Source organism: Phyllostomus discolor, chromosome 1 (genome assembly GCF_004126475.2).
Source record: "Phyllostomus discolor isolate MPI-MPIP mPhyDis1 chromosome 1, mPhyDis1.pri.v3, whole genome shotgun sequence".
Classification (NCBI taxonomy): domain Eukaryota; kingdom Metazoa; phylum Chordata; class Mammalia; order Chiroptera; family Phyllostomidae; genus Phyllostomus; species Phyllostomus discolor.
This window is the reverse complement of record NC_040903.2, coordinates 130626584-130653235: the sequence shown is the minus strand read 5'-3', so window position 1 is coordinate 130653235 and position 26652 is coordinate 130626584. Positions and strand designations below refer to the sequence as shown.

Here is a 26652-nt window from a genome sequence, read left to right as displayed (position 1 = left end):
AACAGTAGTCAAGTGTCTAGGTCTTTGATATTGGTCTTATTAACAATAAACTTTGCTTAAGTAGGCTGTACAGTTGTATGAATTTGTAAGTGTTGTGTGAACAACTAGTGAGGTTTCAAACTTGTATTTAAGTAGTATTTTCCTTGTATTTTCTTGTGAACCATGTTTGATGGTTTTACCTTAAATCAGAAAACAAAATGAAGTGCTTTGGTCAGTTAATAAAATGGTTTTACCACCCCCCCCAAAAAAAAATACAGTCTATTCAAGACTTCTGGCCATAGGAGCACACACTTCACCTCCTCACACAACAATAAGAAGGATAACAACCAATATAAAAACAAAACAAAAAAAAATAACCAGAACTGCCAGAAAATTGAACTGTATGGAAAGTCCAACAACCAAAGAGTTAAAGAAGAAACATTCATTCAGATGGGTAGGAGGGGCCAGGACCGGTGGCCGTGGCAGAGAGAATGTGCAGCAAAGTAGCAGTGGCAGTGACAGCTGGTGAGATGGGCAGTCGTACATTCATGTGTGGTGGATAAAAACCGGGGGGGGGGGGGGGGGAGGAACAACTGGGGTGTGAGCAATCCCAGCCCCAAGCCAGACAGTGCAGTCCAGGGTTCCAGCACCAGGTATAAAGGCTTATAACCTCTGGCTGTAAAAACCAGTGAGTGTTGCAGAGGTGGAAGAAACTGCTGGTCTCTCGGGAGAGTCCATTTAAAGGGCACTCAGGGCCCTAGAACATATACAGACACACCCACTCAGGGAATCAGCCTCAGGGCAGCAGCTAGAAGGGTGCCAGATGCTTACAAGAATTAGGGGAAGTGACTGAAAATGGGACAAGATCCAAGCAAGCAGCGTTGTTCCCTCTCTGACCCCTCTCACACATACAGTGCTATAACACAGCAAAGTGGGTTGCCCCGCCCTGGCAAATACCTAAGTCTCTTCTACTCACAACATAACAGGTGCACTAACATGGGGAGTCAAAGCAGCTGTACCTAATACCCAGAAACAAAGAGACTGCCAATTAGAGGAGACAAAAAAATATGGCCCAAATGAAAGAACAGGTCAAAACTCCAGAAAAAGAACTAAATAACACAAAGATAGCCAACCCATGAGATGCAGAATTCAAAACACTGGTGATCAGGATGCTCAGAGAAATGACTGACTACAGCTGCAAAATAAAGGAAGAAGTGAAGCCTATACAAAGTGAAGGAAAGGAAGGTGTGATTCAAATCAATGATTTGAAACAAAAGGAAAAAATAAACATTCAACTGGAACAGAAAGAAGAAACAAGAATTTTTTTTAAAAAAATGAGAGGCTTAAGAACCAGTGGGACAACTTTAAATGTTCCAACATCCAAACCATAGGAGTGCCAGAAGGTGAAGAAGAAGAACAAGACATTAAAAATTTATTTGAAAAAATAATGAAAGAAAACTTCCCCAGTTTGGCAAAGGAAATAGACATACAAGTCCAGAAAGCTCAAAGAGTCCCAAACAGGGACCCAAGAAAGCACACACCAAAGCACATCATAATTAAAATGCCAAAGGTTAAAGATAAAGAGAGAATCTTAAAAGCAGCAATAGAACAGAAGAGAGTTACCTACAAAGGAGTTCCCATAAGAATGTCAGCTGATTTCTCAAAAGAAATCTTGCAGGCCAGAAAGGACTGGCAAGAAGTATTCAAAGTGATGAAAAGCAAGGACCTACAACCAAGATTACTCTATCCAGCAAAGCTATCATTTAGAATGGGAGGACAGATAAAGTGCTTCCCAGATAAGGTCAAGTTAAAAGAGTTCATCATCACTAAGCCCTTATTATATGAGATGTTACACGATTCATCTATGAAAAAGATCAAAACTATGAACAGTAAAAAGATAAATTCACAGCTATCAACAACTGAACCTTAAAACAAAGCAAAAACAAACTACGCAAACAACTAGAACAGGAACAGAATCATAGAAATGGAGATCACATGGAGGGTTATCAGTGGGGAGGGGAAAGGGGAGAATGGGGGAAAAGGTACAGGGAATAAGAAGCATAAATGGTGGGTACAAAATGGACAGGGGGCGTTAAGGAAATGGTATAGGAAATGGAGAAGCCAAAAAACTTAGGTACAACCCATGGACATGAACTAAGGGAGGTGATTGCTGGAGGGAATGGAATTAGTTACCAGGTGGAGGGGGCAGAGAGGAAAAAATGGGACAGCTGTAAGAGCATAGTAAAATATACTTAATGTTTTTTTAAAGTCTCTTCAATAAATGGTGTTGCAAAAATTAGAAAGATATATGCAAATGTATGAAACTAGACCACCTCCCTACACCACACACAAGAGTAAACTGAAAATGTGGTAAAGACTTAAATGTAAGACTTAAAATCATAAAAATTTCAGATATTTATCATAGCAGTATTTTTTCATAGATATCTCAGGCAAGGGAAACAAAAAATAAATAAACAATTGGAACTACATCAGACTAAAAAGCTTTTGCACAGCAAAGGAAACCATCAACAAAATGAAAAGGGAAGCCATTGAATGGAAGGACATATTCGCCAATGATACATCCAATAAGGGGTTAATATCCAAAATTTATAAAGAACTCAAACAACTCAACATCAAAAAAAAAAAAACAGTCCAAATAAAAAAATTAGCAAGGGACCAGAATAGACACATCTCCAAAGAGAACATACAGGTGACCAATAAACATAGGAAAAGATACTCAACATCACTAATCATCTGAGAGATGCAAATTAAAACCACAATAAGAGATCACCTCACACCTATCAGAATGGCCATCACCAATAAATCAGCAAAGAGCCTTGAACAGTGTGGCTTAGTTGGTTGGGCGTCAACCAGCAAAGCAAAAGATTGCCAGTCCAATTCCTGGTCAGGGAACATGCCTGGGTTGTAGGTGAGGTCCTGTGTCAGGGCGCTTGCAAAAGGCAACCAATTGAAGTTTCTGTCTCACATCAGTGTTTCTCCTTCCCCTGTCTCTGAAAATAAATAATTAAATGAAAATCTTTAAAAAACAAATAAATTAGCAAATATCAAGTTTTGGTGAGAATGTGGAGAAAAGGGAGCCCATGTGTACTGTTTGCAAAATACAGATTGATGCAGCCACTGTGGAAAGCAGTATGGAGTTTCCTCAAAAAATTAAAAATGGAGCTGATTTATGACCCAGCAATTCCTTTTCTGGGAATATATCCAAAGAAACCCAAACACTTATTCAAAAGAATATATGCACCTCTGTGTTCATTGCAGTGCCATTTACAGTAGCCAGTATTTGGAAGCTGTCCAAGGGCCCATTAGTAGATGAGTGGATTAAAAAGCTGTACTACCCTGGCTGGTGTAGCTGAGTGGATTGAGTGCCAGCCTGCAAATCAAAAGGTCACTGGTTTGATTCCCAGTCAGGGCACATCCCTGGGTTATGGGCCAGGTCCCCAGTTGGGGCTGTGAGGGAAGCAACTGATGTTTCTACCTCCCTTCCCATCTTTCTAAAAATAATAAATAAAAAAAATATCTTGATAAAATAAGCTGTAGTATATATACACAATGCAATAATAGATGGTTGTAAAAAAAAGGAAATCTTACCTTTGGCAACAGCATAGATGGACCTGGAAGGTATTATGAAATAAGCCAGACAGAGAAAGACAAATACTAAATTATTTCACTTATATGTGGAATCTAATATACAAAATAAACTAACAGACATAATAGAAACAGACGCATGGATACAGAGAACAGACTGACAGCTGTTAGAGGTGGGGTCTGGGTGAAATAGGTGAAGGGATTGAGGGGGGAAAACTCACAGATGCAGACATCAGTATGGTGATTACCAGAGGGAAGGGAGTGAGGACAGGTAGAAGAGAGGAAAGGGAAGATAAATGATGATGGAAAGAGACTAGACTATGGGTGGTGACCACACAATACAATATACAGATGATGTGTTACACAACTGTACACTTGAAACCTATTTAACTCACCAATGTAACTTCAATAAATTCAATAAAAATATATAAACAAATAAAAGACTTAGGGTCAGCCCAAAATATGATTTTAAAATGTTCAAAATATAAACAACATTCAATTACTAAGGAAATAACAGAACCTAATCAAGTACACATTCTTTTCTTTCTCTTTCTCTCTCTCTCCTTTTTTTTTTCTGCAAAAAGCTTTTCTGTTTCCATTTGGTCCAATGCATGAGAGAGGGTTCCAGGGTGAGGCTCAGGCAAAGCCAGACACCAGGGAAATGCAGAGGGGCTTCTCGAAGGTCTCTGGGCTCCAGAGGCTTTCTAGTCATGCTTGAGGGTGAGCCTTTCAAAGAGACACTCACCCATCCCAGCCTGGGGGCCACCCTACCTATGGATGTTGTGGTCACCCACCTTCTTTAGGAGCCTCACCTCATCCAGGAAATGGTTCTCCAGGAAGTCACAGAGATGAGGGTCTGTGCAGGTAGAACCCAAGGCATGCAGATCTAAAAGGGCCTGGTTCAGGGTCTTCTCCAAAGCCAAGGCTGCTTCCATGGCATCCTGAGTTTTATTCCACTCATCTTAGGAAGGCTTTGCCCTATCCTGGAGGAGAATGTGGCCACCACACTAGTTTTGCAGCTTTAAGAGGCACTCAGAGCCCTCACACTTCTCCTTGGCCAACTCTCTGAAGAAGTGGCCCGTGCCCTGCAGAGCCACATCGTCTGGTGGAAAGAGAAGCCCAGAGAGTGGTGGGTGCAGGAGGCCCGCAGATGTAGGTTGGCCAGGTGGTTGACCGCAGCCTCCACATCAGTGGAATAATTCTGGCGAATTTGGGAGCTCATGGTTGTTCAGCAATGAAGAATTAAGGTCGAAAAAAAGGTGCCAGCTGGTCTCGGAGGCTGAGGTGGTTTCGAAGATAGTGACTAGAAAAGAGGATGGAGGGTAGTTGGAAATAAGGGGCATCCCTAAGTCTGTTCCGTCCAAACCCTGCTGAAGCAGGAGACGGATACCAGGACCCCCGAGGGCACTCCACACTCTATTTAAAGCCCTTGGAGCTATATGTGTTTCCAAATTTAGAAATTTTAAAAATTTTATAAAGGTGCTATGATTTACATTCTCTTTATTTTTACCTTCAGTTGTTATAGAAAAGCACTTTACAACAAACACATGAATATTTCTATAGCGAAATATATGAATTGTCATCCTAGATCAGATTTTTGCTGCTACATGACTTTGTAGCAAACTTGTAAAAGTATTTCTGATTTTTCAGAACTCTCAGAATTTTGAAATTGTACATTGAAGGATTCTTGAGATGGCCTTTTTTCCCATAAAAAAGGTACTTGGACCTGATAAATTAACAAATGGGTACCCAATAAAGACTACATCATTTTTGTGCCTACAGTATCAGTCATTGAATTGTAGGGGAGAGATTTGTCTCATTCCTCTGTGATGGTATACTAACTACTCGTCAGTGGTGGGGAGGACCAATGGGAAAAAGAGGAGAATATTCCTAATGATGTTTTTACCACAGTATTTCTAAGAGATTTTGGCATATCAAACATTTAAGTTTTAGAAACAGAAATTTCATAAAAGTGATAAATATTTTTAGGTAGGATTTTTAATAACTTTTTTGAATAGTTGTCTCTTCAAACTAATATTTATGTCAAGACTGGTGGATGTATGATATATGCTGCTTTATACTAGCAGATCATGTAATTTAGTGGACTGGGCTGAATTTATTATGAGCATTTTGTCACATTGGGAGCTTTTTGTATTTCAACATTTCCCAAAGCTTTATTCCTTTGTTGTTAAAGATTTTTTTCTATAATCTCAAGTTAGATGAGTTTTATGTTTACTGAGATGCTTAATCACCTACTAGATGGGTTAAGTGGAAAGAAAAAGTAAAATGCCACACTTATATAAAGGATGTTTTTTGAAAAAGGAGTTTGTGCTATGGCTGAGGTAGTTCAGTGGTTTGAGTGCCAGCCTGCAAACCAAAGGGTTACCAGTTTGATTCCCAGTCAGAGCACATGCCTGGGTTTTGGGCCAGGTCCCCACTGTGGGGCATGTGAGAAGCAACCATACACTGATATTTCTCTCCCTCTCTTTCTCCTTCCCTTCCTCTCTCTCTAACAATAAATAAATAAAATCTTTTTTTAAAAAAAAGAGGAATTTGTGATTTTCTCTGGAAAAGGTATCCTTTTATTACAGCCTTCAGATATCTTTTGAGGGATGGCCCACAAAAGGAGAGAACAAGCTATAGAAACAAATAAAAAGATTTTATAGCATCAAGTTCTCATTATAGGCCAAATGTGAGCTGTTTTGACTTTCTCCTTAAAACCTTTCCTCGAAATTCTGTGAATTTGATCTGTTTTAAGCAAAGCATTTTGCTTTCTCATGAATAAAAATTTATACTGATGTGCCCAAGAAAGGTAACAGTGAATGTGTGTATCTTAATAGTGCTAAAAAAATTAACATTGAAATTTCAATCTCTAAAATAGTATGAATTTCCTTACAGATTTTAAAAATATAAGCATTAATTGTTAATTTCCAGCCAGTACAAAACATTGTAAAATTTTAATATCAATCTTAAAAAATTACCTTATATCTATATGTTTTATAGACTGGCATGTAAATTATGTGAGAAAAGAATTTGGTTTGCTTTACTTTTTTTTTTAATTTGCTGTTGCAAACATTGCTATTGTACAAATGAACAGCCTTTTTAAAACATATTTCTGTATAGTTCTTTCAGTGGAGCTATAGGACAAATTCCTAGAAATGAAAAATTTAAGGTTCAAAACATTTGTGTCTTTTTAATTCCAAGTATTGACAAATTGTTCTTTTAAAAAAGCTTAATGAACAAGTGATAATCTGTGAGAATGCTGATTTCCCTCAACTTCACCACTATTTAGGGTTATTAAAATTTTTAACCTTGCAATTTGAAAGATGAAAAATTATCTCATTTTAATATGCTTATTTAACTTAAGTTATGAATGAAGTTAAGCAATTTTTTATATTTTTATCTGCAGTAAACTGCCTATTCATGACCTTTTCCCATTTTTGTACTAGACTATTAATTTTGTTGGTTAATCAATATAAACCCTGGGTAGTAAATAAAATAGCTATTTATTATATGGACTATGAACATTTTTCCCTATGTAAAGCTTTGCTTATGTTATTTTGTTTAACAGAATGTTTTTTCTTTTACATTGGCAGGTTTATTTGTTAAAGTGCAGTACTCTATGATATAACTAAAGCAGTTTGACTTCTCTTGAGTTACCTACTAGAGGTTTTTATTTATAATTAAGTGCCTAGAAAAAGTATGGGAACTATTTATAAACTTGGTCTTTGTGTGCTTTTTTCTTTTAACAAAAGGTTGTTTTTATTAATTAGTAGTTCAGTGGATAATAGTTTTTATACCTTAATACTAATTCAGGGTGGTTTATCTTAGCAAATAAGCAATTTAGTCATAGTTCTTCAGCCATAAATCTCCTCTTCCAAAGCAAATATCCTGCAAGGATAGAACAAACAGGATCAAAACACAGTGAGAGGTTTGAACTCTCGTATGCCAGATTGGCCTCATCTGGGTGTGGGAGATTAAAGGAAAGTACCTGAGATAGCTTTGACTATATAAGGAAATGTCTCTTTCAGTTCAAATAAGTTTTTTATTTGTAAATACTTAATTAGCAAAATTGTACAGCCTTGATTCATGATGTTAAAAAGCACTGAAATAGTTCTTTCATCCTCATGTACCATATGTCCCCTTAACTTATTTTTCTAGGAAAATTCTAGGTAGTAAATAAAATCGTAAAGCCTGTGTAAGGCATGTACCGAATATAAAAACTTTATAGCTACATGTAATTTTTAAGCCGCATGCTTTCTGTGAGCTTTGTAGAGTACCCACACCTGTGGAAAATTCAACAAAAAAGTAAGTGGAAATGGGAATAGATAGGTTGCATTTTTTCTTCCAAATGTCATTATTCACTTTAGTAGTTAAGTACATTGCTCATCTTTACTTCAGTAAATATTAAATAATGTTTTAGATAGTCCAAATATTTTAAAAATACTCTTCAGTGTATATATATATATGTGTATATATATATGTGTATATATATATATATATATACAAAATTACTAAAGCAATATGCATGAATTTTTAAAAAATTTTTAGTCTTGGCTGGTGTGGCTCAGTGGATAGAGCCACCAGCTTGCAAACCAAAGGGTCGCTGGTTCCATGCCCACTCAGGCACATGCCTGGGTTGCAGGCCAGGCCCCAGTAGGGGGGTTGTGAGAGGCAACCACACACTGATGTTTCTCTCCCTCTCCATCTCCCTCCCTCTCCCTCTCTAAAAATAAAATAAATAAAATTTTTAAAAATTTTAGTGTTGCTAAGTTGGTATTTTTACAAAATATTTTTATATAGTACATACAATATAAGCTGATTCACTTGATATTGGGAATTACTTTCCATATCATTAAACATTATATCTTACTAAATAATTTTAATGAACTTAAACCTATTGTGTGGTGTACTGTTATTTATTTAATTCATTATCGTTACTGGTTACTTGTTTTAAAATAAAACTGCAAGGAACATAATTACAGGTAGCTATATGCCTAAACCTGCAATTATTGCAGGGAACACAAATTCCTGGAAGTGGAATTGTTAAGTTAAAAAATTATTTAGAATAGTTAGGAAAGGTTCCTATTAATTAGAAAAACAATTAGGCTCTTTATAGAGACGCAATTGAAAAAACTACAGATATTAAATCTCAGGTATATGGAAAAAAGGGAAATATGGTGCCGGGTTCTTTATGGTATATATATTAATATTATCTTGCCCTCTAATTATAAAACACATTATCATAAATACTTTCTATGGTAAGAATTACCTGAATTATAAAAGCTGAATATGTAAGGACATATATAGCAATAGCTAGAATTTAATTTAGATGTGCTTCTTAAGGTACACAGACTGAGAATTTTTATTCAAAATTTCTATACTTTTTAATATGGCTTTTTTATATCCTTCAAAGACACTGGCACATAATAGAGCAGAATGATGTAAAGCTGGAGAAGGCAGAATGTGCTCCCCATCAAAAAGTTGCCCTGTAATAATAGTTCAGAGTAAGAGAGAAAGTTTAGACAGGAGTTAATAGCTTGCTTTGAGGATAAGTCATCCTCTGTTCTCACAAGCATGTCAAAATAGTGGACCAGCACTTCTGACAGATTAATATGAATGACTTCTGTCTGTGGGTGTGTGTACAGAGCATCAGAAGCACACTGCCTATGGAAACTTTTTTTACAAGAAGGTAATAATGTGAATAAGTGAATGCTTTTAACTTGTTCCATTACAGCTTGCAGTACCTTCTCTTCTAGCTATTTCATTGTAAGCACTCAAACAAAAAGTTTCTTGTTAGCCTGACTACATAATATATGGAATTAAAAATTGGAAAGATAGAGACTTTTCGTGAGAAATACGGACCAGTGCAGGGAGAAAGAAAGCAACCAATTAGGACTATGTTTTTCATCTCTGTTACTGTTATTACAAGATATAAAGACAACTCACACAAAATGTTATATGCTTAGCTCTCTGTTAAATTTGGTGGAATCAATAAAAGGCGTGCTGTGCTGTGTGGCTCTTGCCCACCACAGCATTGGTATTTAGTTATTTCCAAATACTACTTCCTTGTACATAGCTGTAGCTAAGTATTTAGGAAGGCACAAATTCCTGAAAGTGGAATCATTGAGTTAAAGAGTATTTGACATCCTGCTGGTATAATGTTAGCAATATATGAATAGATTTTGCCTTATTATTATTTTCTAGAACAGAATGGTACTGAATAATCTATTAATTGTGCAATGCAGGTAACACAAGAGAAAAGGAAGCCTCAGGGAAATTGAATTTGGCCCTGCGGAATGAGTGGGAAACAAATAAGCAAACAGGAAAGAAGAGAGGGTAAAAAGGAAAGAGCAGCTTGTTGGAAGCAGAGGTACTGAGAGGAGACAGTACAAAGGTCAAGCCTGGCCGGAGCCCAGCTTCCTGTGATGACATCAGATGGTCTAAGCTAGGCTTAATTACTGAATGCCTGCAACAGTATGCAGAGGCATTTAGATTTCATGTGACAGGGACTAAGAAGCCTTTATAGAGCTTTGTTAGCAGCAAAGGTTACTTGATGGAAACAACATTTTAGGAACACCAGTCTCACTTAGCATTTTGGCTTATTTGAAGCAGTTTTGTGTTAGAGGATAGAGTAATAGCTAAGAAGCCATCATAGTAATATAGTATAGCAGCATAGACAACTGGTGTGCTGGTGTAAGCTGGTAGCAGTGAGGAGGGAAGGAAGGGATTTGGATCAGAAACACTGCAGAGGAAAACAGTATGATATGGTGGCTAAAGAGATGTGAGGAGTAAAGAAGTCTTCAGTGTTTTCAGATTTTTCTGCCTAAGAGATAGGAAAAGCAGTGCCATTAAAGAATGTTTTTAGTTCAGTGCTAAGAAGTAATTCCATTTCCTTTTTGTGTAACCCTAACTTATAAACTTATGAGAAAAATATTGAGTTTAAGAACAGTACTGTGTGATGGTAGATATAAAACTCATCAAAATTGGCTTCCAGAAACTGAAGAGCAAAAAAAAAAAGATGGGCTTCTAAGGCTTCTTCTTTGGGAATAATAGGAAAACCCACGAGAGTGTCTTTGGAACGACAGCAATTTAGATTATATAATCTAAATTATACTTAAATTCATTCTGTAGAGTTTAGTGCTGAAAGTCAGAATGTCCAAAGTTATTCTGAATGATAAAGATTATTCTTCAGAGCTGTATCTCAAGCCATTCAAAGACTGTGGTTTGAAGTATCATTCTTCAAAGGACAGTGTCTGTCTCCTCTACCGGGGCAGACAGCGGGTCAGCACCTGAGTTGGTATCATTGGGAGGAGTTGTGAGGGTGGAAATCTGTAAGTCCAGATATCTGTAGGTGAAAGCATGGAAAAAGAATTCTTATAATTATTTTGTTTAAAAAGGCACATGTTGAGGATGGGCTACCAGCAAAGATTTGCAGCAATTATTCATTAATATCATCTAGGTTATCTACATGAAATGCATATTTCTACAAAATTTTGATAACAAAACATATACCAGAAGATGTAAACACTACTACGTTGCCCAAACCTAAATTGATCTAAAGAAAAATAACAATAAATTATAACACTCATGTATCATGCTTTATAGAATATTTGAAAAACCTTTACAATTGTATCTATTTTACCCGGAGGCAGGACTGAGGCGCTGTTCTTCATACCCAGATGAAAATGCTCTACCAGTTAAGATAAACAAATAGTTTTTATTGGCCCTTACAAAATGTTATCTATTACTCTGTAAACCATAATCATTATAAGCATGAATGGCCTTATTTATTATCTTTATTGTCAAATTTGAGGTAGGTTCTAGAATATAAAAATCTATATACATTGTTAACAGTGCAAACACTGTAAGTCTAAAGGAAATCATATGAAAAATCCATCTCAGTGAATAAACTACTCACTGTAAATAAATTTGAAGATAACTATAATTCACATTTAAGATCACTGTAATTCAGTCCACTAAGGCAATTTACTAGTGTCCTGTCAGCTCCAAAGAGTTAATATATTCTTATGTCACTAACTTAATACCAGTGAATCTGGGTGCTGAGAATAAAGCCTGTTAATCCTTAATACCAACCCTTTAACACATAAAAGAAAGATGCATGTGATTTATTTTCAAGTTTTCTGTGGTGCTTGAAAAGTATTAACTGTGAAGTGAATATATGTTAAAGAATGGAAATTGCATTTACAGGTGGCAGTAAAAATCAGAAATCAGAAAGAAATGAAACTCAGTCAGAAATACTTGTCTTTCTATGCATCCAGAATTCCTTATCTATAAAGTACAAAACATGTATATGCTTGGAATATATACTATTTTTGAAATGTATGAAATATAAATGTTTCATTCTTTTACATAGACCTTTATAACACTTTACCTTTTATAGGTTGTTGTGATGGCAATTCTAATTGAATAATGTATGTTCTCTATGACTAGTATGATTATATTACTTAGCTAAATTTTAATGTTTTAGGATGGTTAATTTCTTTTATTCATATAAAAAAGTTTAGGACTTTATGTAAAACATTTAAGTCTGATAACATTTCATTTTAAACTGCCAGAAAGAAGCAGTGACTGCAGAGCAGTCTAAAAACACCATGAATGAGATTAAACTCCAGACTTCTATTTACTATATCCTTATCTCGAAAACAAAGATCAATTCCCCAAAGGAAAAAAACTTTTAGAACAACATAATCCAGTAGTTTTCAAAACAATATTTAAGAAGGGATTAAACAAAGAAAAAAAACCTCATAGACACAGCCAAGAGGAAGGTGATTACCAGAGGAAAAGGAGGGTGTGGGGCAGGAAGGGATACAGGGGGATGAATGGTGATGGGAGGAGACTTGACTTGGGTTGTTGAACACACAGTACAGTGTACAGATGATGTATTACATAGAGAATCATACACCTGAAACCTATCTAAGTTTATTAACCAATGTTACCCCAATTAAATTCAATAAAAAGGAGGAAATTACATCACTCTTAATTTTTAACAAAAGACTCTAACAATGGTGAAAATGATATTTTAAATAGGACAATGATATAACCAAAATAAAAATCCATTTCAGGCTAAAAGAAATAAAGGTCCTCTTTGTGGCTTCATGTGTAACTTATGCAGAGATTCATATGGACCGTCCTTTAACCTGCGGGACAAGGCAAAACACAAAAACCATAATTAAAAAAATAAAAAGAGGAACCACCCCACTGATCCATATTCTTTTTCAAAATGCCACTAGCAGACCCTGTTTCAACTCTTAGAAATCAGAAGAGTTTTGAACGGAATAGTTAAATTGCTTGTCCTTGTCATCAAATTTGTTCCTATATTGGGTCCTGTGGCTGCTTGGTTTTGACTTTGATGCTTTTTCCATAGAACATGCATAAGTAATTCATATCTATGGCAATTTCATTCCTCTGTATGCTTCATTTTTCTTCCTGATAAGCTAGGAAATCTAGAAGAAAAGGTGAAGATGCTGATTTTAAGAATTAGTAATTTATTATCACATTAACTAAATTCCTCTTGATACAAAAAGGATAACCTTAATTTAGATCTCACTTGGGGTGAAATTGCACTTAACATCTTTTCAAACAAGCCCCTAAACTCCCTCCATTTGAAGTGGAAGGAATCCCTTTTTTTCAAGTAATTCTTCTTCATTTAATGAACTGCAAAGGCCCTTGACCAAATGAAATATTTACTTCAAATCTTTACATAAAATAATTTTCTTTCTTTATTCTTGAAACCCACTTTTAGGATTCATCATCAAAATTTTATTGTATTACTTTAGAATTGAAACTATAAATGAAATTACTCCTAATTTTCAGTATATATGTGTGTGATATTTATTCATAAATAAACAATTTCCCGTTGATTTCCTAGAGACTGTTCTGCTAGTAACCAAGAATACATGATGAACAAAATGCACATTATCCCTGGCCTCCTAGAGCCTCGGGGCTTGTTACTGGTGTTGAGTTTTCTTAGGACTATTACATGGATTAAATATCCTCTGACAGACAAAGTGAAAGAAGCCAATACGTTGACGCAATTTTAATTCACCCTTCTATCTCAATCACTTTCCGGTACTGAGTTAGGGGCATGCGCAGAGTACCTCCATTATCTCCTGCGAGCACTTTCCTGACGTGGCGTCGTCCACTGCACTGGTGCTGCCATAGACCCACTGGGATCCAGCACACTGTCTAGACACCTGATTAACTAACAAAGTCTTAGTTAAGCCCTTTGGATAAATTGGATAAATTATACAAAAGTAACTTAAAATTCTAAAACTTAGACATATATAAAGAAGGAAATATAGTTTTAATCCTTCTCCTTATTCTAAGTTTGAAATGGAGTGAAACAAAAGTAAAAAATGCCAAACTTTACATATTTTGATTGTTCCATGTCTACCTCTTATTTTTATTGATCATATAAATTGATAATAACTGAAATCATGATTGATTGGTGAGCCTAATTTTTCAAGGTTACCTACAAGGGAGCAATGATAGTCTGTTTAAAATATAGGTAACTTTTCAGTACCTTGTCTAACTTAGATATTAGTGACATTGAATAAGGAATATCACATTTCTTTTAGTGGGGTTTAAAACAACATAAATGTATTATCTCAACAATTCTGGAGGTCAGAGGTCCAAAATCATTTTCACTGGGCTAACTCACATCAAGGAATGGGCAGGCCGCATCCATTCTGGAAGGTCCAGGAGAATCTCTTTCTGGAGACCACCTGCATCCTTGGCTTGTGGTTCTTCCTCTGTCTTCAAAGCCAGAGAATAGCATTCTTTCAAGCTTTCCCTCTGACTCTGCTTCTATAGTCACATCTTCTCTCTTAGGAATGTCAGATTTCTAACTTAAGCATAGTTGAATATACAGCTGTTAACTTTTTCTATGTTCTATTTAGTCTGGGAAGTAAACCCCAGGTTTTTGCTTAATTTCAAGCAGTTTCTTGGTGTTACCAAGCATGGTAAGTTAAATGACCCAGGCATGGTGATGTCTGAATACAGCATACTCTCACTTTCTCATCATCTTCCTGTGTAACACACCCTCTTGTTCACAATGTTTAAAACCTTAGAGCTATTTTCAAAAGGTATAACCTAGAGTTCACTATATTATAACTTGCTACAACTGAGAATTTTTTATACATTCATCTTTACAGAAGATTTTGTATTTGTAAAAAGACTTCACATGACATATATCTACAGTAGGCACACCTAACCCTTTGTAGAACACAACTGTTCAGAATGTGGCATTTGTGGAATAAGCACTCAATAATATTTCTGAATAAATGAATGATAATCCTTGATATAATGGCATATCTGAGGAGATAAATTAACCTATCCATATTATTTCTTTGCATCATTTATTCTAATGACTGAAAATATCTTTTTTATACAGCAAAATAGTTTGGGGGAAACGATTCAGTTAGCTTTATTAATATGAAAGTTATGGTAGAAATCAACAAACTTATGTAGTAAATGGTTAGTAATGATGGTTTGAAATTAAATGTCATTGACTGCATGTACCCATTTGTTTTTCTTTCTTCTTCTTTTTTAAATAAATGTACACCCAGTTGACAACAAATGGGAGCAATCTTGAACGTAGGACAAAGATGGTAGTCACACCCAAAGACGGTATCACTTAAGAGCTAATGTGATTCTCAGAATACATCTATTTTGATACCTACCAATTGATCCCTGAAATTCCTCCATGATATTCATAAATTTGGGTTAAAGCATTATGTAATAATAAAATGGATATAATTGGTAGCCTTTTTTTCAATCACATAATTTTTTTTAAGAAACATGTTTTTAAAGAATAGTATTTAGGTTCAATGGGAGGAGAAGGTGAAGGGGTGAGATTCTTGATGGGAAGTCGGAGATGTGCCATTGGATACATTTCTGCTTGGCATTGGTTTTGTTTTTTTGATTTTTGCTTTTGTTTCTCTCCCTCTAGAGTTCTTTATTGCTTTTGGGGTTTCATTTTAATAATTATCATTACAAGTTATTTTAGGCATAGCTTTATGAGAAATAAAGACTAACTTTTCTCCCTTCACAGTTCTGCCATGTAACGGGCCCAAACAAAACAAACATTGTGGAAACCATTCCACGTGAAGTGTAGGAAAGACATGGCCCACATTCACTTCAAGAACTATAACGATTTTGTAAGCTTCATTGCCTGACTATCATCTTGTGTTTAGAATGGTAGAGGTTGTGGAAACTATGTAAACTTAATTCACAGTATTGATTTGAAAGTTATACCTAAGCATATACTCTGCTTCAGCTTACATAGTTTATAACTTTACCAACATTTCAGTACTGATGGCAATTCTCAGATCTCATGACGGCTGTTTCTAAAATATTGGAGAGACCTGAATGCAGTGGATCAAACAAATAATAAAAGATCCTGGCCAGGTAGCTCAGTTGGTTAGAGCATCATCCGAATACACCAAGGTTGTCGGGTTGATCCCTGGTCAGGACACATACAAAAATCAACCAATGAATGCATAAATTAGTGGAACAACAAATTGATGTTTCTCTCTCTCTCCCCCTTCCTCTCTCTTTTTAAAATCAATAAAAGAATTTTTAAAAGAGAATAAAAGAGCCTTTTTATAATACATACAATCTTTAGTCTCTTTAACCTCAAAGATTTTGATACAAGGATTAACGGGGAGATGAATGCTTGATTCAGATTGTTAGAGCATATCCATGTAAATCTTATCAGCGACATTTTAACTAAGCTGAGATTTTTAACTCAATCTTTTGTTGAAAAAGACATTGTCCTACAGAGAACAGACTGACAGATGTCAGAGGGGAGGAAGGCTGGGTGAAATAGGTGAAGGGATTAAGCAAAAACAACAACAACAAAAACTCACAAACACAGATAACAGTAGAGTGATTACCAGAGAGAAAGGGAGATGGGGGCAGGTAAACATGGTGACAGAAGGACACTAGACTTTGGATGATGAACACACAATACAATATGCACATGATATGTTATAGAATTGTACACTTGAAACATAATTTTATTAACATAACCCAAATAAATTCAATTTTTAAAATCTATTATTTTTAAAAAGACTTTATTTATTTTTGAAGAGAGGGGAAGGGAGAGACCAAGAGGGAAACATCAGTGTGAGAGAGATACATAGATTGGTTGCACCCCCTGCTGGGGACCTGGTCCACAACCCAGGCATATGCCCTGACTGGGAATCAAACCAGCATTCAGTTCATAGGCCGGCAATCAATCCACTGAGCCATACCAGTCAGGGCTTAAAAAATCTATTATTAAGATAATGCCCAATGCCTTGGCCAAGTGGATCAGTTGGTTGGAGCATCATACGTACACCAAAAGGTTGTGGGTTCAATCCCCAGTCAGCATGTGTTAGAGGCAACTGATCAATGTTTCTCTCTCACATTCATGTTTCTTGGGAGCTCTCTGTCTCTCTTCTCTCTCTCTCTCTCTCTTTCTCTCCAGCCCTCTCCCTCCCCCCTTTCCTCACCCCTTCCTCTCTAAAAACTCAATAAATACATCCTTGGGTGGGAATTTAAAAAAACTCCCCAAAATATAAATAAATAATAAAAGTAAATAATAATTTCACTAGCTATTTGCATTGATAATCTGTTTTATAATAAAAATCTTAAAAGTATTCATCTACAATCCCTATTTATTATGTACTTATAATGAAATTTCTGTGGCATCCTTTTCAAAATATTTCATATGAATTTATATAATAAATAATTGTCCTTTATCCTCTTTTTCCTCAATTTCCAAGTAAATTGATCTTGTGATAATTACTTTGGCTTCCTACATCTCTGATATTACCAATGTTTTCCTCATTTTCTCTAGTATAATTACAGTTGAAATCTTATTTTAACTATCATTATTATACTGTTCAATTCTAGATAGATAAATTGTGCCCATGTCCAAATCCACCACAATTTATTATTAACACTGACTTGCTGACAATAATACCAAAAAAATGTTTTGGGCTTAAAGTTTTATAAAAATGAGATCTATTGTTTAAATGAGATCTATTTTTAATCCTTATTTATTTAATAGTGAACCTGTTCAATTTTTTAAAAAATTTTGGGGGCTAAGGCAAAATGCACAATACCATCATAGTATTGTTAGGTTGGTAATATTTTCTAATATATCATTTAGTTTTGATAAAGAGTGACTCATAAACTTTTTAGTGAATATATCTTGACTGCTGAAACATAAAACAATCATTAAGTTTTAATTTAAAAAGAGAGTAAATGCTGTGGGCAGTGAACCGTGATAGGTATGACGTCAACTTCAGCAAGCAATGCTCTGCAAACACACCATATTGTCCAGGTATCATCCCAGTCCAGAAAGCCTTGTTTCCGTGCCACTGATGATCAGAGTACAACATGCAGCTTCACCACTCTCTGTCTCTCCACTTCAGTGCTCTCTACTGATCAGTGCCATTCCTTTATTGTGAGTTTCAGGCACCTGATCCCTTGTCTCTCCCTCCCTTCCCTGACTTCTGCATTCATGCTGAGGAACACCAGTATCGATACCAATCATCTGTCCTATTCTTTTGCCTCCTATGGCTAATGATTTTTTCCTCTTCTCCACTTCAGCTAGTGGCTGTTGTCATCACTCAGAACTTTTCTACATCTGAAATCCTAAGATAGAAGTTGCTTCTTTGACAATAACCACAGCCTCCTTCCAACTTCTCTTGCTGCTCAGCTTCAGCACAAATAAGACTACATCAAGTCTCTTGCTCCCTCCATTTTTTCCTGCACTAACAGCTCCTTGCAGACGCGCCTTCTTCTCCACCTAATCTGGATTCTAGGTTTAATCTCCTTCTCCCCAGGACAGTCTTCTTACACCCTTGTCATTCTTGACTCACATGCTCAGTAAGTCATACTTATATGTAACCTCTTTTTCTATAATTTGCTCTCACCATATATACCTCCAAAGTACAGAGCTAAGGAAGAAAAAAAGTCATACTACTATGATGGTCAATGTCTCCTACAAATTTAGTAGTCTCTAGCTGCATCTGGGTCATCACTACCACCTAACTTTCCTTTCACATGCCCAAGGTGACCTCCCTTGTTTGTCCCATTAAATTGTCACCATTCTCTGCCAGCCTTTTTTCCCACCCTCTGCTTTCAGCAGAAATCCATGCAGCAAACTGCATCTAACAAGTATAAGCTCCGTCCATTAACTTCCTTTACACCCACAAAATTATCTACAGTTATATTTTTTCCCCTGTAGTCTCCAAGGGAAAGTTGTCCAGTCTGATTTTGAATGATTATTCTGCTAGGCATGCTTATAACCCCATCCTCTGAGACCCTCTTGTAAACGGTGTCATCTTTATTTCTTATGCTGTAGTGTCTTCCTCTAGTTTTCCCTCCCATAGTTCATAAACATATTCCTGGGCCATCTGTTTCTTTAAAAACACCTACAGCCTAACATCCCCCTCTAACTGCAGCCCTCTTTACTTTCTAACCAAACTGTTACAAAACAGCCTATAGTCGGTCACCACTTTTTCACATTCCATTCAGGCTTCCCTCTACTTCCATCATGCCATTAAAACTGCACTAAAAGGGTTGTCATTTCTTAATCAAATGAGCACTTTTCACTTTGATCAGGTTTAAGTATTTGACTCTGTCAGTCAGTCCCTTCTTGAAATTCCCTTTTCTGGATTCTGTTACAGCACCCACTCTTCATCCATTTTTCATTTCCTTGTTTTCTCAAATTCTTTTGTCAACCCCTTTCCTTTAAATATTTGTATTCATTTTGGTTCTGTCATCTTTCCACCTCACTTCTCCTTTTATGTTTCTCTCTCTAAACATTTCCATCCACTTCTATGGCTTCAGTTGCAATTTAGAGCGAGGCCTAGTTGGTCATGGCCCACCAGCCTCATTCCTGCTGCTCTCCGCCTCCTACTCCATGTGTCATAAACCTAGAATTCTTTCTTTAGCACGTACCCTTATATACAGTGTCTACTTAACATCCCCACTTACTATCCTACCAACATCTCAAACTTATGTGTATCAAACTGAATTCATCCTGCACACACATATACTCCCCAACAAAAATCTGCTGCTTTTCCTCTCCACTGTCTTGTATATTGGTGTCTGTCTAATCAACAAAACCAGACACCTGGGAGTCACTTTCCTTGACCATGCCATCTCACTCCTGCCTACCCTCAAAAGTCTAAGTCCTTTTGATTCCTCGTTCTAGATAGCTTTCAAATTCATCTCCTCCTTTCTGTCTGCACTGCTGCAGCTCTGATTCAAGTCTCACTATGATTACTTTTTTATTGTGGTTTATCTTCAAAACATAAAATTTACCATTTTAACTATGTTAAGTGTACAGTTTTGTGGCTTTGAGTACATTCACATTGTTGTGCTTAATAGGATTATTTTAATAAGAAACTATCTAGACTTCCCACCTATAGGTTAACCTGCCTTCATCCCATTCCTATATTCTTGCCAGTATGGTCTTTCTAAAATGAAAATAATGGTACTAGGTAGGTTAAAACCTTTTCATTACTTCCCACTGTCTACATTAGTGGTCTCATCACAGTTTTCACAGGTCCAAGCTTAAGTGAGAAAAAAAAAGTATCTAGTTTTTCTAAATTTTTTGAACCTAATGGTGGAGTGAATTAATGAATGGCAACATTAATCCTGGTAAGAAATACTGAAACATACGAAGGAGGTAAGATAAGTTTTGTTTTACATATGCTGAGAATCATATGCCTTTAGAAGAAGCAAGAGGAGATGTCTTGAAGGCAGTTGGATACATGAGTCAGATTCAGGAGAGAGTTTGGAGATGAAGATCGGTATTTGGAAATCATCGGCATTTTTTAAAGATTATATTTATTTATTTATTGAGAGAGGGGAAGAGAGAGAGAGAAAAATCAATGTGTGGTTGCTTCTCACATGTCCTCTACTGGGGACCTGGCCCACAACTCAGGCATGTGCCCTGACTGGGAATCAAACCACCAACCCTTTGGCTCACAGGCTGGCACTCAATCCACTGAGCACACCAGCCAGGGCTGAAAGTCATCAGCATTTAAGTGGAATCAAGGGAGCAAATAACATCTCTTGAGGAAATCATGAAAAGTGTAAAGAAAAGTTGATAAAGTAAATTGACATTAAAAAGATTAGCAGAGAAAGAACAGCCATAATAGCACAAGAAAAAATACATTTAAAGGTTTCTCGTGGTGCTGCCATGATTGAAAGAGGGCAGGTCTTTGACACTAATGGCAGACTATACAGGTAGCACTTGTCATGGTTTTTCTGTCTCTTCTGCTAAGGATGATTGTTATCCATCTCTTGAATATCCCTGGTTGTTTCTCCATGAAAAAAAAGTATTTTATAGCCAACTCTATTTCATGGGGCAGCCTCATTGCCTAAATAATAGGAATGGTATTTCTGGAGAAATTTGAACAAGAAGAATGCTACTTTCACATTGACAAATACAAAACTTACTCTCAAAAATGGAATTTTTACTTCAGTACAGTCCAGTTGATGAAGAGGAATTTCTTCTGTTTTTACTCCTTTCTGTCACTTTGCAACAAAATTATCAAGTCAATAAGAGTAATTCAAGCCCACAAAAATGTAAAAATAAGGCTTAAAAGTCACAGTACTTTTGGAAATGGTATAGCACAGTGGAGAAGGCTGTTGTAGCTACCGAGTATCGCATCAGAACTCACTAGCAGTGTAGCTCTGATCAAATTACTTTTGGTTTTGTTATGGGGTTGTAATGAAAATTACGTATGTGCATATATCACTTCTCATAGTTCCTGGCACATAGTATGTATCCATTGCGTATTACTGCCTTTTAAAGTATATCACAATATTTTTAAGAGTGAAAATTAGAAAGTAAACCAATTAAGAAAATTGTAAATAACTTAATGGTTTATCTACTTGATGAAAAACTATGTATTTCTATAGACACAGACAACAGTGTGGTGATAGCCAGAGGGAAAGGGGGTGAGGTGGGTGGAGGTGGGCAAAGGATGAATAAATAGGGATGGAAAGAGATTTGCCTTTGGGTGATGGGCACATGATGCAGCATGCAGATGGTGTTTTAAGAATTTGTACCCTTAAAAACTGTGTGGTTTGGTAAACTATTGTCACCCTAATAAATTCAATAAATAATTAAAATCAAAAATAAAACTATAAGGTCTGTCCAGATAAGTCCAGCCATTATTAATATAACAAGAATGGTTTGAGCAACATCGATGTAACCTGGCAGCCAAGGAGAGTACACTGGAGTGCACATGTGTGAACAGCAACAACTTCCCTCTCTAGTCAGTGGGGGCGTTAGACACCTCTGAGTGAGCATGTGTACTGTGTGGCCACCTCATTCAAAAGGGCTGAGTAAGTAGAGCAACCAATCTGCATCAGATTTTACTTTAAGCTTGAACATTCCTCCATGGAACCTATTCAGATGATTCAGAAGGCCACAGCTATGGGCAACTGGCGATCAGCAGCTTCATCACCCTAACAAGCCCACTCATGTGTCACTTCTCATGCGGAATTTTTTGGTGAAACATCAAATCATCCAGATGACTCAACCCCTCTGCAGCCCAGATTTGGCATCCTGTGACTTCTGGCTTTTCCCAAAACTAAAATCACCTTTGAAAGGGAAGAGATTACAGCCCTGGTTGGTGTGGTTCAGTGGACTGAGCACTGCCCTGCAAACCAAAGGGTCACTGGTGGGATTCCCAGTCAGGGCACATGCCTGGGTTATAGGCCAGATCCCCAGTGGGGAGTCTGGAAGAGGCAACCACACATTGATGTTTCTCTCCTTCTCTTTCCACCTCCCTTTCCCTCTGTTTAAAAATAAAATAAAATCTTAAAAAAAAAGAAAGGGAAGGGATTACAGACCATGGATGAGATTCAGGAAAATATGATGTGGCACCTGTTGGCAATTCCAACAAAGGATTTGGTGGAGTGTTTTGAACAGTGGGAAGGACTCTGGGAGAACTGTGTGAGGTCTCAAGGTGCATGCTTTGAAGGGGACTGAGGCATCATTGTCCTGTGTATCTTGTATCTTCTTCAATAAATGTCTGTATTTTTCATATAACATGGCTGGATACTTTCTGGACAGACCTTGTGTGTATTTCATTGTACTACATACCTATTATATAGATACATAGAAAATACAAAAATAATGTCAATCAAAAAATAGGATTTTGATCTAAAACATAACTGTAACTATATTTTTCAAGTTTATATAGAAATTATAGCAAAACTATATAGAAACTGCTAATTCTTAATTATGTGCAGTGTCACCAACTCACTCTTCTATAATGTGTTACTAAAATAGCAGAAGAAATACACCAACAAATGTGCTCCCAATTTGACTTAAGTAACAACTTGAGGAAAACTTTAATAAAGCTATTCAGACAAATAATCCATTAACCCATAATCTGAAATATTTGGTTCTCCAGTAACCCAGACTCTAGTGGAAGTAGCTTTGAAGTAAGAACAAGGAAGCCAGGCCCAGATTTGACACTTTTACCACAGAACCTTGTAATTGGGTTTACTTATCTACACTTCAGTTTCCTCATATTTAAGATGGAGAAATTCTAATCCTAGCTCTAACCTTTTTTTCTATGTCATGAAGCCCTTGGGAAGCTATTGTTGAGTAAAATGTAGAGTTGTTGGGGCCTATTTCAGTAAGCGACATAATTTTTTAAAGGATATTATCGATTTGGACAGTAAAGAGTAGCCTACAGGCAAATCCTGCAAGGTGTTTCAACAGACACACACACCTACCTTCCTGTTGGCACAGTCGGCGTTTGGCAGGTGTATTTCATTCCTTACAGGAAGGAATAGGTGCTTCATTGTGTTTCAGAAGTCAGTGAGCTTTTACAAAACTAAGTAATTGACATTTTTCTCATTTCTGAGATCAAATTTTCATAAATCATTCAACCTGGATAAACTGAGAATGTGGTTGATCTAGTAATTGTTGAAATACAGTAAAGACATTGCAAAACATGATATTTAAGTATTTCCTCTTAACCTCTTCCCTTAGCAAGATGTACTAGTTCTAAATGGGAAAAAAGTCCTAATGTATAAAAAGGAAACAAAAGTAAGAAGAGCCTACCTGTAAAGGAGAAGCCAAAAGAAGCACACGGATTTATCTCAGTAATGTCGGATTCCACTGACTCAGAATTTGTAGTGATAGTAACAGTTATGCAGAATAGAGCTCACTTTCATAACACATTATCAGGAGGTTTTTTATTGGGGCAGATGATTTTGTGGAGGAGGCTTATATTTAACCAACTTGAAAGAAATTATTTCCTGACTTTTTATAATACATGCAGAGAAATGCTCTTAATGTCTTCTCCAGATTTCTGCAGGCAGCTATTTGTCAACTGTTAATTCAAGTTCATTATCTTTTAACAATACATTTAAAAATTTTATACTGACTTTTTCCTCCCCCATCCACAATCCCAGGTAGTGAAACTTTGTCTACATCAAAGGAATTCTGTAATCCTAGGAATCATAATATTCAGAGTGTGTAAGACAGCACTAGTTTTATCACTAGTCCAACTTACACAAACTGCTGTCTGAAGAGAGTGAATTGTCCAATGAATCTTCTAGTTCAAGTATTTGCACCACTAGGCCAAAGGTCCTTTGGTGAATGTCTAATGCTTATGTATAGCCATCATTCGAGAAATTTGTAGTAACATAGGATAGATTTGCCTTTTCACTCATTACTACATTTCTCAAAGCAAAGGTTTTCAATGTACCAAATTCTTTCACTTCATATTCCTGTTTTCTAACAGGACTCTGTATATGCAGAATCATCCAATAATCTGGTGTGAGTTTTCAGTATTGGATGCAGTGTCCAACACTGTTGGATGATGAGTCATCTGAATCTGTGTATGACACTAAGAATGCCCTCATTCCTTTAGTGTCTAGCTCTGTCCTAAGTTTATTTGCAAAGGACTCTCATGCATGGATCCATATAAACGAGGCAGGCTGGGGCAGACTAGACGGTGTCTCTCAGCAGTCTCTGAGGACAGAAGCTTGTGTATATTCGAACTGCTGGGCATGCTTTCCACTTACAATAAAGATTTCTCTGTGCATAACACCAAGCACACTTTCAGTTAACATTTTACACTTTCAGTAAAGAAAGTAAAAGGAAAAAAATGAATGGTCTGATTCCATCATCTTTTGTCAAGCAGAATTCTCACTGATCCACATGAATGTTATCTCCCTCCCATAAAGTAGCCTAAAAACTTCAGAATAGACTTCGGAACTTTTCACTCTATTTTCAGTATAACTGGTAAGCTTTTAATGAACTAAACATCACTTATCTTTGACTAAAAAGCCTATTTACCCTACTCTGGAATACAAAGTTTTTAAATGTGCTTCAGAAAGTCTGGCTTTATTACTGTCAAATCATTTGCATATATTTAAATTATTTTCATGCCACTGAGGCATGAAATTTTTCCCACTCAGCCACCTAATTCCTGGCTTTATTTTCATCAGGTGACTGTATGAAAAAGAAATATAATGCATAAGAATTGTGCAGTATAGCCACATGTCACTATTTTAGCTAAGTAACAGGCGTAAGATTGCTAGTACTTCTGTACTGAAGTGAGCGCCTCTTAGGCAAAAATCAGTTTGAAGCTGCTCTGCGTCCAGCATGCCGTCCTGTCAGTGCATAGGAAATGGCAGATTCACAGCCGTGATGCATGTCGGTAAATGTATTGAAATGAGTATCTTATATTTTGCATGTAGCATCTAATGCTGACATAATCTGAAAGTCTGGGTTAAAGTTTGTGTTGTTGCTGTTTTTTAACCTCAAATACTTGGCAGCCTGCACCAGTGTCATGCTTACATTGATGCTTTGTTTCTCAACATGACTACCAGGACTGCTTGGTCACAGGCAAGTACTGTCCTTTTTCAGCCAAAACATTCCTGACAATAAGTGCACTTTCTATATTCATTTTTTCTCTTTCCACCCTCCCCACCCCCCGCCCCTAACTTAGGTTGGAAAGGCTGGTGGACGTCCTGAGGAAAAAGGTTGGAACAGGGACCGTGAGGACAGTGATCTGACTGAAAAAACGACAGTCTGGGAAGCAATCACATCTGGTGACCAGGCTGCTTCATTCAACACTGTGTAAACACTAAAGCCTTAACTTAGCAAACAGTTGTTAGAAGTGGGACACTCCAACCACATTCCAAGCTGAGATAAAATCAAATCACAAATGTTTAACCACTTTGTTGCTGACTTGAGTTATTTATCCAAATGTATTAACTACAGACTTTTACCAAAGGGTAGCTATAAAGTTGTAGTTTATTTTGTAATTATTTTCTATCTCCCTATATTTAATACAACTCTTTTTACTGAGAGACTATTACAGAAACATTGTGAAGTTGGTCAGGATCGTATCTTCACATATGGTCCTTTCTGAATCAAAATGCAGCAAAGTAAATATTGTCTAAACCTTAATCCACTGTGTTAGGTCAAAACTTCAAAAGCAGGTACTTTTTCAATACAGAGTTTATTTCTTACCTAATGAGAGAAGCTGAGACATAAGAATATATAGTCTTCCTTCAATGCATTCATGTAATCTTTGTTAGTATTAAAGAATATTAAATATAGATACTAAGAATTAAATGTATAATTTCTTTTGATTAGAGTTTGGTACATTAAAATTAACCAAGGCATGATTTCTTTTCAATAAAAATATTGCTGACTGTTTTCAATAAAAAGATATTGTTAATGTGTGCTTGTAAATTCATGTCAACATTTTTTAATGTTTGGTCTGAGTAACTATCTGAACTTTATTTAAGCTGTAGAAGTTGCCAAGTCTTTCTAATAGACTGGGACATTTTTGGCTTAAAAATCTGTCTGTGCCAGCATGCAAAAGGCCATCAAACATGTTAAGTATTCTTGTTTATTATTTTCATTTAGATTACCATTTGAATTTTTGTTGTGGAGGAGAATCCAATATGTAATATACAATGAAATTATAATGTAAAAACATGTGGTCTTGGAAAAAAGCAAACCTACAACTTGGTTCAGGTTACCTACTT

General features: G+C 36.4%; 1 protein-coding gene and 1 pseudogene across 4 annotated transcripts in view; one reads left to right on the top strand and one right to left on the bottom strand.

Annotated features, from left to right (window-relative positions):
• MIPOL1 (mirror-image polydactyly 1) overlaps window positions 1-26344 on the top strand; it is a 308179-nt gene extending 281835 nt beyond the window's left edge. For all 4 annotated transcript variants that reach the window (XM_036029064.1, XM_036029066.1, XM_036029069.1 and 1 more), the window contains one exon: window positions 25602-26344. In XM_036029064.1, the coding sequence (XP_035884957.1) occupies window positions 25602-25668 (67 nt within the window). In that variant the 3' untranslated portion in view covers window positions 25669-26344. The remainder of the gene's footprint in view (window positions 1-25601) is intronic.
• LOC114492259 lies at window positions 4178-5220 on the bottom strand (annotated as a pseudogene).
• Window positions 26345-26652: the final 308 nt, after the last annotated feature.